General features: G+C 37.6%; 1 protein-coding gene across 4 annotated transcripts in view; it reads left to right on the top strand.

Annotated features, from left to right (window-relative positions):
- The first annotated feature begins 7,598 nt into the window (after window positions 1-7,598).
- The window catches only part of vps13d (vacuolar protein sorting 13 homolog D), a 63,296-nt gene continuing 57,813 nt past the window's right edge, over window positions 7,599-13,081 (top strand). For 3 of the 4 annotated variants that reach the window (XM_028010102.1, XM_028010105.1, XM_028010104.1), the window contains exons 1-9: window positions 7,599-7,808; window positions 7,963-8,071; window positions 8,635-8,849; window positions 8,971-9,048; window positions 11,329-11,519; window positions 11,654-11,722; window positions 11,842-11,958; window positions 12,406-12,510; window positions 12,862-13,032. In XM_028010102.1, the coding sequence (XP_027865903.1) occupies window positions 8,753-8,849; window positions 8,971-9,048; window positions 11,329-11,519; window positions 11,654-11,722; window positions 11,842-11,958; window positions 12,406-12,510; window positions 12,862-13,032 (828 nt within the window). In that variant the 5' untranslated portion in view covers window positions 7,599-7,808; window positions 7,963-8,071; window positions 8,635-8,752. Of the gene's footprint in view, window positions 7,809-7,896; window positions 8,072-8,634; window positions 8,850-8,970; window positions 9,049-11,328; window positions 11,520-11,653; window positions 11,723-11,841; window positions 11,959-12,405; window positions 12,511-12,861; window positions 13,033-13,081 lie in introns of all 4 variants that reach the window. The other variant, XM_028010103.1, reaches the window with a different exon arrangement.

Below are 13,081 nucleotides of genomic sequence, written 5' to 3' on the forward strand. Positions count from 1 at the left end.
TCCTTTTTTATCTTATTCTAACCAAAACTCTTCCTGGTTCAACTCACTGAGTTTAAATCAAATGAAGTTAGACGCCTGCACCGCAACGACTGGAAGGTTTCAATGTTTTATTTACTCTGCTGGTTCCTAATTACACACAACTCACAACAGAGAAATTCACTGTTGAGACTTAATCCATTAATTTGAGTTAAAACGGTCGTATTTATATCCATTCACATGATGCTCTAAAAAAACAGATTTACGTTGATAATTTAAAGGTTTCTGTGAGGCAGGGTGTCTGCAACCCGAACTGTTTGGTTTTAATTATTAAGACAATATTTTATTTTCTATATTTATGGCTGTCGTTCTCAATGTATTTTTTTCTTCTGGCACTTTTTAACCATTGATTTTTATTTATTTATGTTTTTTCAATTAAACAAATAAATAAAGTCATAATATGAGAACAAGTCATAATTTTTGAGAAATCCTACTTGAAACTGCATCAAAATTAGGAATGTTGAACAAGTTATACTTGGCATTCCAAATACAGAAACACTTAATATTTTAAAACAATAGAGTGAAATTATTATGACTTTCAAACGATTGTTTAAATGACTGAGTCCATTTTAAAGAAAGAACCACACGGATTTGCTGAACCGCTCATGTTTTGATAACTCCAGGAGCTTTTTTCTCATTAAAACATCTTTCTTCTCGTGATTTTACAACTTTCTTCTCGTGATTTTATATTTTTCTGGGTTAATAGTCTAGTAAGATCCTGACTTTATTTTCATAATTTAAAAACAAATGTCTGCGCTGGCCCTACTGCCCCTAAGGACGGTCTCCTTAGTGTCTCGTTTTACTGGCCTCTGCTGCCCTCTAGTGTCCGGAGGATTGTTTATCAGTCAAGCATGAAAAAAGACAAAGTTAAAGTCCTCCTATCTGATGCCTGACAACAAAATCTGAAAATAAAAATAGATTTTAGTTACATTTCATGAACTTTCCAAGTAAAACATTTAAATCATTACATATGTGTCTTTTTTGCAGCACTAGATGAATATTTGAATTGTTAAGGTTGCAGACCCCTGGTCTTAGGAAACCATTGATTGGCTGCAGTCTTTGATGCTGAGCAAAAACAGGCCAGATTTTTAGTTTTCCAGCCATCCCTGATCTGATGGCACCCTGGACACAGAGCCATATCACCCATGTCTAGAACTGCCACTGCCTCATTCATAGAGACTGGGAGCTGGTTCCACAGGAGAAGCTCTACCTCCAACCACCTGAGAAAGTCCAGGAGTCACCAGGAAACCTGCAGATGTTTGACATAACATGGAGTTTGGTCATTCAGGGCTTTATGTGTAAGAAGAGGAAGAATATCTGTTTCTTACCTCTCATCAAACTCATGTTCTAGTTTTTGTGCATCACTCTTATCATTTGGTAAAAATGGTGTATAAAAGAAAAAAGTGGTCCTGGAAACTGGTTATTCAGTCTGATGGGTTAAAATAAATCCGCACCTGCAGAATGTGGTTCTGCAGGAGCCGGCCTCCATCCAGGTTTCAAATTTCCACATTTTTTCAAGAAAAGTTTTGAGAATAATCTGAAAAAAAAATGTTCTCATAAATGTTTTACTTTTGGAGCTCAGTATTTTAAAAAAAATATATATATATCTGAGGTCCAGAAGTCAAAATGTTTTGTTTTTTCTAGAAAATTTCTGATGTTAATATGAAGATTTATGATTTTTTTTGCGGAAATTCACTCCTTTTTAGAATCTGCTATAGCTCTAATGCACAATCATAGAAAAACCTGCCATTCTTGGTCATTTGAGCCAAAACTGCTAACAAAAATATTCTTATAATATCTCCTTGATGTTGTGATAACATGAACACAAAGCTCTCTTTCCAAACAGGAAACATAAGAAACATGCAGCTAATGCCTAGATTGATAACAATAAGCTTTCGTTATAATTTAAGTGAAAAGGGAACAAACTTTACATTAAAATGACTGAGTTTTGCATTTATACCTCACAGAACTGAAATGATTTTCCTGGTTCATGTAACATGTTATCAAATCTCTTTTTTGTCTCAGATGTTTAGAATGTTAAACCTCTTCCTCCTGTTGAATTTGCACAAAATGTATGGAAGAATAATCCTGTCAAAAAAAAACAAAAGCATGCATTTTCTGTTCAGGAGCAGAAATTCTTATTTTTACACTCAGATACTTTGCTGCTCTCGCTCAAAACTTTGAAGTCTCTTAAAACAAATCCTGATTTTCTGCAAACTCACTATGAGAAGCATTGAATCTCTCAGAATGCAAAATTCACTTCATCTGGAGTGAACTTTGAAAACTTGCATAAAAATACAAATAAGTCACAACCACATGTTTTTATTCTATTAGCTGAAAGTCTGATAGGCTAAGCATAGAAAAACAGGATAATTTCCTAAAGAAAAGATCAAGCTTTCTTCCATCCATCCATTTGAAGGAAAGAAATATTTGATCCAAACTTTCAATCAAGCAACTTTTGTGACAGCAGACTGTTGAGTGAGAGCAGCTCAAACCTTCCTCACTCAAGTGTGAAGATACGACGCGCTCTTTTGTATTTTGACTGAAACATTCCTCTGTACAATCACATTTATTTGCTCATATGTGAGGTTGTTTGTGATCTAAGTTCTTGTTGTAAATGCCTTTGTAAATTATAAGAATGTGATCATTTCTTTTGTGGTTCTGTGTTTTTGCCCACTGGAACGACCCGATCCACTTATTTTCTAGCGGATTTGAAATGGAACAAAGTCTGACCTGAAGTCATCAGTTTTTAAATCTAATTGTTTTCCTTGTATAATAACTTCTGGGTGCATGTCTCTGTTTGAAGATGATCTATATGTTAAGGACGCAGCGAGTTCTCTGTGGTTCTACCTGAGCAAACTGTTAGGGAACGTTCTTCCAGAGCTCTTATTTTGAAAATCTCCAAGCAGATTTCAGATGTTTTTAACTTTTTACTTTAAAAATGGGCAGACTTTCCTGAAAAAGTATTTTCTCATACAGCATTGTGTGTGTCAGAAACAAAGTCCCTATATGTATGTTATACAGATGTGCACAAACTCACTCTACTGTACTGTACACACGTTTACTCTGTACACACTCCTGGCGTAATAGATTCTCCCGATCACACACACACTGATGTATTTTTATAGGATGTGTTTTTGCTGTGAAATCTAGTTCTTTCAATCTGTGTTTTTGCAAAGTACGGTTCCACTTTTTACTTTTTGTTTGTCTGTTAGTTGTAGTTCTTCAAAGTCTATCATAGAAATGCAGGTTTTTAATCTTTTTGTCACTATTAAATTTCTGCACTCCTTTAGTTTATTACATTTGTTGAAGACAATAATCATTAGCCTGAATGGAATGGACACAGATTTGATATTTACATTTATTTTAATTGTTTTTCTTCTTATTTTTTTTTTAAATTATTTTCGAACTAATGTTATTCTAACCTGAAGCTAGTCGTCTTTGTATACCTGGATCCTTCACAGACATAAAAACAGAAACAACCTCACTTAAATTTGGCTTCTGTATGTGTAGAGAAAGTAATCTCTTGCGTGTGTGTGTGTGTTGGGTGGAGTGGGGGGGGCGTGTGTGTGTGTGTGTTTGCTGGTCCATGTTTATCTGTATTTACTTATAGCAGAAAAAAGCCTGATTCTTTCTTTTGATTCCAGATTTGCAGTAAACAAGCTCAGCATGTTCAGGTGATAGTTATGAAAGCACAGAAAAACATGACAGAAATTTTCATTTTTATTATAATTTCTTTATTATTGTTTATGTGCTTTCTCAGAGACCGTGAGACATTCAAGTGGATACAAAGAGCAACCTACAAGAGGCGATTGACCTTCTCTAAAACTTCTTTTCAAAAATATGTTCTGGTTTTTATTCGGCCATATTTTTATTTGATCAAATATCACACTTTGTGTCATTTAAAATCATCAGGGAAGATTTCGCATTTATCTCTTCAGCATTTTTGCCAACTTTGAAAACATTTAACTTCCCCTAAATTTATTTTTTCACATTAATTATTATTTTTTTTCTATTTGTTTTTATCACCCTGCAAGAGGTCTTTTTGTGGGCTCTAGTGTCCCTTTTTCAAAGTAGGCTGACAGGAAAGGGGGCAGACATGCGGTAAACGTCGCCGGGTCCAGGAGTCGAACCCGCATTGCCTCTGAATGAGGGTCGCACTAACCCCTCCACCACCACGGCACCCTAACCCTAACCCACATTCATTTTAAAGCGCTGATTTATGAAGTTGTTTTGTACATTTTTTCAGTTGAGTAAAGAGTAAGTGCAGTATCATGATCACGGTTAGGATTGGTTTTGGTGAACAGAATTATTTTTATTGTTGCTTCAAAGATGCAGCCAGGCAGCGGATCGCCGTCCACTGCAGCTCAGAAACCAGGTTTTAAAAAAATAAAGTGGGGATTTTATTATATTACACTGAATTATGCTAATTACACTGAGCTTGATTATTTAGATGTACACCAGCATTATACATACATCCTTTAAATATGTCCTTTTCTTTAAGGTTGAGAATTATACCCTGTCTATGTGCTTTTAGGGGTTTTTTCTTTGTGGCAAAAAACTAAAAAATGCAACAAAAATAAATGCCGCAACTTAAGAGCTAGTTGTTATTTTTACTATAGTAGATTTTTACAGAAGTATTTAGACCAGATTTTACTTAAGCTTTTATTAAGTTAATTTTTGTTTGCTGTCTTGTCTCCTCTACATCAAGCTCTTTTTTAAAATATCCACCTCTGCCTCACTCTCTGAAAAAGCGTCCCCACATCATTTTTATTAAGCCCTGAGAAACCTCCACTTAAAAAAACCCACAGAAATAATCGCATGGCTTTTAGGATCACAGATACAATAAAGCAGTTGCTTTCTTTGTGAAATCAACAACGTTGTATTAAAGCTTAAGGCCTTAGCTGCTCCCTTTACAGCACAGTTTTACTTTTTGCAGAATATTTTTTCTGGGACTCTTTTGGTCCAAAGCATGTGGATGATAGACCACATGGTGTCGCCAGAAGCCAAACGATCCTATCACTGTGACCTCACTTGTACCTTTCTTCTTCTTCTTCTTTTTCTTATATTGTATAAATGTACATTTGATGGCACTCCTGTGAATGAGGAATTGACTTTAAGTGTTTGTAATACTGGTTTTATTTTGTAAAAAACAAAGAAAAGACAAAATAAAGGAAAATAAACACATTCAAAGTTGTATTTTTCTTTATATCAAAGGCGAACAAATTGTGTAAGTGGGGGGAAAAAATATGTATGTAAATCAAGCATCTCAATGGAGGTCTGTTTATTGATAACTAGTGACTGGAAACTATTGGAATACAGTGGACTTATTTTCACCGTGAAGAAACCAGTTTGAGATTATTTCAGCTTTGCAACAGGAACCATTAGCCATCAGAGGATGTAGACTGGGACCATGAAGGGATGGACAGCAGAGATAAATGTAAGTAAATGTCCTCCACGCCATCACACCACTGAACTGGGATGAGCGGATGATGCATAAACAGTTGAATAACACAAATATGAGTACAAAATGTGAAATAAGAATACAAAGTTACACAGAAATGTACAAATATATGACCAATTCTTAATGGTTCATGAGAGAAACAAAGATAAAAGAGAAATCTAAATCAAATTTTGTTTGAGTTTAGCTCGTCACTGCCCTTTCTAGGTGACATCATTTAAATAAGCAAGAGCACAAGTGAAAGCTTAAATTTCCTCCGATTTTTCACAGATGACGTGGGAAAAAAATACAGTTGGTTTTCTTGGAGGATGTTTAGTTTGTTGTTTTACTTTAAGGAATACTAAATGAATAAACAAATACCTACACATTTATAAATACATGAAACTGAACTTTAAGTTTAATTATGCAAATTAAATGCAATTAAATCTTCACAGTTGTCACCTCAAAGAAATAACTTCGGGGATTAAAAACTACTTATTATTATTATCATTATTATTATTGCTGTTGTTGTTAATAAATATTTTTGTTTTTCATTTGTTTTCTTGTTACGACATGAGAACCGTTTATATAGTACGGAGCCCTCTAGGGGACATGGGGAATTTTTTTTCTTTTGCGTTCCCTCGCAAAACTTTTGCGTTATCTCGCAAAACTTTTGCGTTATCTCGCAATACTTTTGCGTTACCTCGCAATACTTTTGCGTTCCCTCGCAAAACCTTTTGCGTTCCCTCGCAAAACTTTTGCGTTCCCTCGCAATACTGTACTGGTCAGTTATGCAGCATAATTGAACACTGCAAGCCTTTCTTACGGTGGGCGCCGTACTTTATGCTTTAATATAAGGTTATGTGAGGTTTTTCCGTGAATGTTAGTATCTTTTTGTGAAATATCTGAAGTTTTATATCTTTCTTTAGGATAGAAAGGCACCACAAACCTACGATATAAACAGAAACCTTCCGTAAGTAGGAAAGAAATAAAAATACATTATAATTTGGACTATTTCTGAGTTATTATCGCCGGTAATAAATCATCTGACAGTTTTGATTGTGTCTCTGTTGTTCTAGTCTGAATGGTTTAAAGAGCTGCTTTCAGTGCCGCTCCATCTTCGCCTTAACAGACATAAACATGCAGTAAAAAATAAATCGATTTTCAATCAGTGTTTTGCAGCAAACAGTTTTTACTATTAACAAGTTTTTATTATTAAAAACACGACAAACTAATGATGGTAAAGGGCCGCACTGGGTTAACTCGGGGAATCTCATCTGTCTGTGTATCAATCAACTCCAAACCTTTTCTTTATTCTGTCACAATTATCGATTTATTCCTTTTTGATGATCAGGCTCCAAACTTTGCAAGGACTGACCGCCCCGCTCACAGCTTCCTAAAACACACTAAGCCAGTATCCTTCCATTCATACCTGGTGACGTCACTCCCAAGTCGACACACCTAAGTGTCAAAGCCGCCTGCTCCTGTCATATCAATAATTACTTATTTCATTCATAAGGCTCTTACAGAGCCTCAGTGAAAACTTGTTTATTATTATTAACTGTTTGGTGCAAAACACTGATTGAAAATCGATTCATTTTTTCCTGCATGTTTATGTCTGTCAAGGCGAAGATGAACTGAAAGCAGCTCTTTAAACCATTCAGGTTACGAACACAACAAAGACACAATCAAAACTGTCAGATGATTTATTACCCGCGATAATAACTCAGAAATAGTACAAATTAGGATGTATTTTTATTTCTTTCCTACTTACGGAAAGTTTCTGTTTATATCGTAGGTTTGTGGTGCCTTTCTATCCTAAAGAAAGATATAAAACTTCAGATATTTCACAAAAAGATACTAACATTCACGGAAAAACCTCACATAACCTTATATTAAAGCATAAAGTACGGCGCCCACCGTAAGAAAGGCTGGCAGTGTTCAATTATGCTGCATAACTGACCAGTACAGTATTGCGAGGGAACGCAAAAGTTTTGCGAGGGAACGCAAAAGTATTGCGAGGTAACGCAAAAGAAAAAAAATTCCCCATGTCCCCTAGAGGGCTCCGTAATACGGTGCTTGTTTCCCTGTTGTCATTGAAAGCAGCACAAGTAAACCGTCTTGTTTGCATCACGTGACCGGAAGCCAGCGTTGATAGTTCAACGGTAGACGTCGATACTTTTGTGGTGTGAGAAGTTTAAAACAGTGCTGTCGGCCGTTTTCCTTCCGAGTACCTGAGAAGACGCCGTTTTGCTGATAATTCCTCAGACTTTAACTCATTGAACGCGGACTGTTGTGGCCTTAAAGCCGCCAACATGCTTGCTAACTTTAGGTAAGTCGCTAGCTAGCTGGATCCACAACCTTCTGCCCATTCCAGAAGCCCAACATTAGCTCGTGCCACCGCCGGTTTGTCCCGATAGGTCCAGGTTGTGCTGTTGGTGGACGCTGGTGCTCTGCAGCTGAATAACGGCTAACTGTCTCTTCAGTGACGCCCTGAGGGCTTTCTGACAAGACAGCACAAACAATCCTCACTTGTGTGTCCCAAACACGGACGCGTTGGAGCTGGCTCGATAAGGACAAGTGTCGTCGTTAGCGGTAAGTCAAGATTTTAATAACGTTGAAACTAAATACCGGGGAGTAGTTGTCATGGTGACGGTCAATTTCCAAGGAAAGTTGGACTGTTGCTGTCGATTGAACAGTTTATTTAACTCATTTCATTATTTTCATTATGCCTGCTGATGATCAAAAGTTGCTGACATGTTTCACTGGTACTGTACGGAGCCTAGTGCCGAAAGAAAAACGGAAAGTGACTGAGGGTCATTGCGCGTAAAGGAAACCCTGTAAATTCTAGACACTAACAGGTACCATAGAATTGCACAAAAATCCATGATTTATACATCTAAAAGATTTATACATCTATAAGCTCAAATAATTTGATTGTATTGTTAACAAATGTGGAAAAGTTGGAGTTCTTTAGCAGAACTTTGAATAGGCCATCAGGTTTAAATGTAGTTAGAGAGTTGAATGTTTGGGAGCTAATAAAAGCTAATGACTATTGTTTCTTTGTAGCTATAGAAATATGTAATTTAAATATGAATCATGGGTGACAGTAGTTAACATTCCCGTTGCTGTGAGATTTCTGCCGTTGTGTTTGTTAGACAGCAGATGCCTCCTCTATGAGGCGAGCGACCGCCACCATCATCCCACCCGAGAATTACTCCAGCTCCTGCATCATCATCATCATTTTCTTCTTTTTCATCATCCTGAGCCATCAGGATGTTGGAGGGGCTCGTAGCCTGGGTGCTAAACACTTACCTAGGAAAATATGTCAGCAATCTGAACACAGATCAGCTCTCCATTGAACTTCTTAAAGGTAATAAATGTTTTATTATTGAGACCTGCAGCTCTTGCTTCATCAAGATTGATGACACAGCAAGAATTGGAATTTAAGGCATAAGAAGTGATTTTTATTTCTCTTTCATTTATATCCTCAGGTGCAGTGGAACTGGAAAACCTGCCACTGAGGAAAGATGCCCTCCGAGAGTTTGACCTGCCATTTGAAGTCAAAACAGGTGAGAGAAAAAAAATCTAATAACAAACCCTGGATCACCAGGGAACTGTGAAACTAGAAATAAAGAGTCTTTAGGGAATGAGATGAGGATTTATTGAGGAGAAGCAGTTCAAAGTCAAGATTAGAGACAGCAAGGTCCTGGAGAGACTCCTGCTGGTCCTCCTGAATAAGCAGACAAGATCATATCAGGACCCCCTGCTGTTTGCTTATCACCGTGGAAGCGGAGACGACATCATACACCTGCTTCAACAAACCCACTGTCATCTGGACAAATTCATGTGAGGATCATGTTCTTTGATTTCTCCATTTACCTCAATTCAGCCTGATCTGCTCTGTGAGAAACTCCAGAGGACACAGGTGGAACCTCAACAATCACCTGGATCAATGAATACCTGATAACAGACCACAGTTAGAGACTGAGGGACGGAATGTCTAACCAGGTGGTCAGCAACACAGGAGCAGCACAGGGCTCTGTACTCTCACCATTTCCTTTTCACTCTGTACACTTCAGACTTCCAGAAAAACTTCTACTTCTTCAACACATTCTCACTCCCGACTCGTCATATATTGACGCATGGGACGGACCGTCCCAGTGAGAATGTGTTGACTTCTGTCATCTACAGAAATACTCAGGTGACTGCAGTTGTCAGGTGAATCAGAGATGGACAAGAGCCTGAGTACAGAGAGCTGGTGGACCGCTTTGTGTCCACCAAATCATCTTAAATGTAAACATAACAAAGGAGGTGATTTCAGGAGGACCAGGATTAGATCAAAGCCTATTTTCATCATGGGAGAAAAAGTGGAGGCGATTGGGGAATATAAATACTTTGGTGTTCATCTGGACAACCTACTGGAGACGCAGCAGTGAAGCGTCTATAAGAAGGAACAGAAAGATAAGATCCTTCAAGGTTTGCACAAAGATGCTGCAGATCTTCTATCAGTCTGTTGTTAAGAGCATCATCGCTTCATCGATCGTCTGTTGGGGCAGCAGCACCAGATCTGGGGGTCTGAAAAGGTTCATCAGCTTGATAAAGAAGGTTGATTCTGTTCTGGCTCTGTTCTGGTTCTGTTCGGAGGATGACTGTAGAACCTCTGGGGATGATTATGCAAAGAAGCATTCTTTATAAAATCAAGAAAGTTACATGCAATGCTGACCATCCTCTTCATGAGAATGTCTTGAGAAGACAGAGTATCTTCAGTCAGAGGCTTCTTCAGATTCGCTGTAACACAGACCGCTGCAGGACATCTTTCCTGCCAATAAGCCAGCACCGTCTACAAAGTATCTGAATTAATGGGTTACAACATTTAACTTCCTTGTGGGATCAATAAAGTATTTTTGAATTTTGTATTTGAAAGCCTTTTGAAGTTTATATTTTCACTTTCCTGAAATAATGAACCAAGTAATTTTTTTGCCTGAAATTATTCCAAAAGTTATTTAAAAAGATCACTTATGATAACAAGACAGTGTGTAATCAGCAAGCTTGGCATGAATGGATGATTTTGATGATGGGATTTGGCAAGATGTAATGTTTGTTCCTGGTTTCTCAGTTGGTCTCAGACTGCATGTTTGTTTTTTTATTTTTGTGTTTTTATTTTGTAAAGTAGTTTGAAACACCTTGTTGCTGAAATGCGCTATACAAACTTACTTGGTTGATTGATTGACTGGGATGATCACATTCCTGTTGACCATCATCAATCAGTAATAATAAGGATCTATTTACTTGCTGTTGGTCAGGACTCTGGCAGCAGCATTTTCTGTTTTTAACTGACACTTTAACCCACCAAGATAAAAGCTTTCACCCAATTTTCTGTCTTATTTTGACAGAAAAATCTTAATTCTGGTTTTTGACATGGTAGCAGGCTAATGCGACTTTATTTCTGAGTCCATAGCTGAGTCTAGGATTTATCATGCTGTTGTGATTTTACTTTACTGAGTCCTGATCTAACAGGCCCAAATACAGAGAGTTCTTTCTTTTCTGCACTAAACTGTAAGGAGTTCTGATTTATCCAGTCAATATTCTATACATGCATTCACACAGCAACTTAGAGGGAGAGAAATATAAAGATATGCTTTATTAGAACATGTAAAAGTGTCTCGAGAACAGAACCTTGGGGAACCCCACATGTGATATTCACATTTTTTTTAATGACACAATAATTGAAGTTTAGCTTCCATGTTTTTCTGGTGCTAAAGTTAAGAAAATTGTGCGTTGTTTTACTTTTACACATTTAAACTCATCATTTTGTGTTACGATGTATTAAAAATGTTGTCCTTTTCCAGGATGTATTGGGAAGATCACTCTACAGATCCCGTTCTACCGGCCTTACAGTGACCCCTGGGTCATCTCTATGTCCCAGCTCAACCTCATCATCGGCCCCACTCAGCCACAGGAGTTTGACGCGGAGAAGGAAAAAGAGGAAGCGAGGGAACGCAAAAAGTACCTCCTCAAAACTCTGGAAGATAAATTCAAAGTGAGTAAAATTTTTGGTTCTTCCTATTTTTATAAGTTTCTGTCTCTTCTTGAGGAAAACTACAAATTTTATATGTATGTTACTGTTGATTATTATTGACATTTTATGTTACCATGCCTGTGTGGCTCCTGCAGAATGAATGTGAACAGAAAGGAGAATCATACTGGTATTCTGTTGTCACCAGGATTATTGAAAATTTTGAAGTGAGTAATTCTGCATCATAAGATACATGTGGAATATAATATACCACTTATCATATCATGTATTATAAACTAGTATTACTGATGAATAATACTAGTTTTCTTTCTGCCTTTTGTGTTAGTTAAAGATCCAAAATGTTCATCTCAGATTTGAGGATGACGTTTCCATCCCAGACAAGGCCTTTTGTTTTGGAGCATGTATCAGCAGCATGTCGGCTCTGAATCCTTCAAAAGAATCGGTAAGCCTTAGGATAGCAAGCGCTTCAAATAAATGAACAATTATATCCATGAAAACAAGTGAACTTGTGATTAGCTTCTTCTGCCCTTTCATCAGTTTTTAACTGCAGAGTAAAGTTACCGTAAAGATTAAGTTTTTATATTAATAGGTTTGAATCTTCTTAGGTTTTAAAAGAAACACACAAAAAGTTTAGAGATGGGTAAAGAGCAATGGCGGCTAACTCTAAAGCTCTAATCATAATGACGCTAACGCGCTAAAGATTGACCTTAGTGTTAAAGAACTTTTATGTTATTAAGTCGTTTATTATTTACGGTCAGTATCATATTCATACCTGTGTAGTTTTAACTACAGTTTGCAGAGATTTGAGGATGATTAGATTAACTGTTTAAACGAAGCCTTGAGCCGGTCTAAGTCCTTGGTGTTAACTAAGGTTTTGTTTTGGTCTCAGATCCATAGGCCTTTTAAACAGAAGCAAGTGGAAATAGAAGACTTCAGTGTCTACTGGGACACACAATGTGACATGCTCGGAAAGCTCCCTGCCGACCAGATCCTGGTTGGTTACACATTTAGTTTTATTGATTTATACGCCTGTCAGGCTCTTTGAAACTGTGCAAAGATCATGATGTGTCCCACCCTCTCCACCTATAATGCGCCACATTTTTACTGCATCCTGAGTTTCTGCTGCAGGTTAATGGCCTGCGATAATTCTGGGACTCATTTGTAAATGCCTCCTAACTAAGCTAAACAACACAGACACAAAGATGTTTGAGCGTCTTCATGTGGATGAAGGACTTTCTTCTGTAAAGTGTGAAACAGACATTTTGCTCTTTTTGTTGAAATGCAGCAGTAAGAAGACCTTAGTGATGGCGCCTTGTGATTCTCTGACTGTTTTCCATCCCGGCAGGAAGCAATGGCTCAGTGCATGCAGAGTCGGCAGCACCAATATATTTTCGAGCCAGTGCGTGCCTCAGTGCTCCTCAGGAGGAACACCTCCTTGGAGCCACTGAGGACCCGTAACATCCCCAGGATCGAGGGCCAGGTCCAGCTGGAGCCCATGTCCCTTCGTCTCTCACAGGTTCAGCAGAAAAAACAGCCCGTTTCTTTCTGGACGATATCTGAGTGTT

The sequence above is a fragment of the Xiphophorus couchianus genome, chromosome 24, assembly GCF_001444195.1.
Source record: "Xiphophorus couchianus chromosome 24, X_couchianus-1.0, whole genome shotgun sequence".
NCBI lineage: Eukaryota > Metazoa > Chordata > Actinopteri > Cyprinodontiformes > Poeciliidae > Xiphophorus > Xiphophorus couchianus.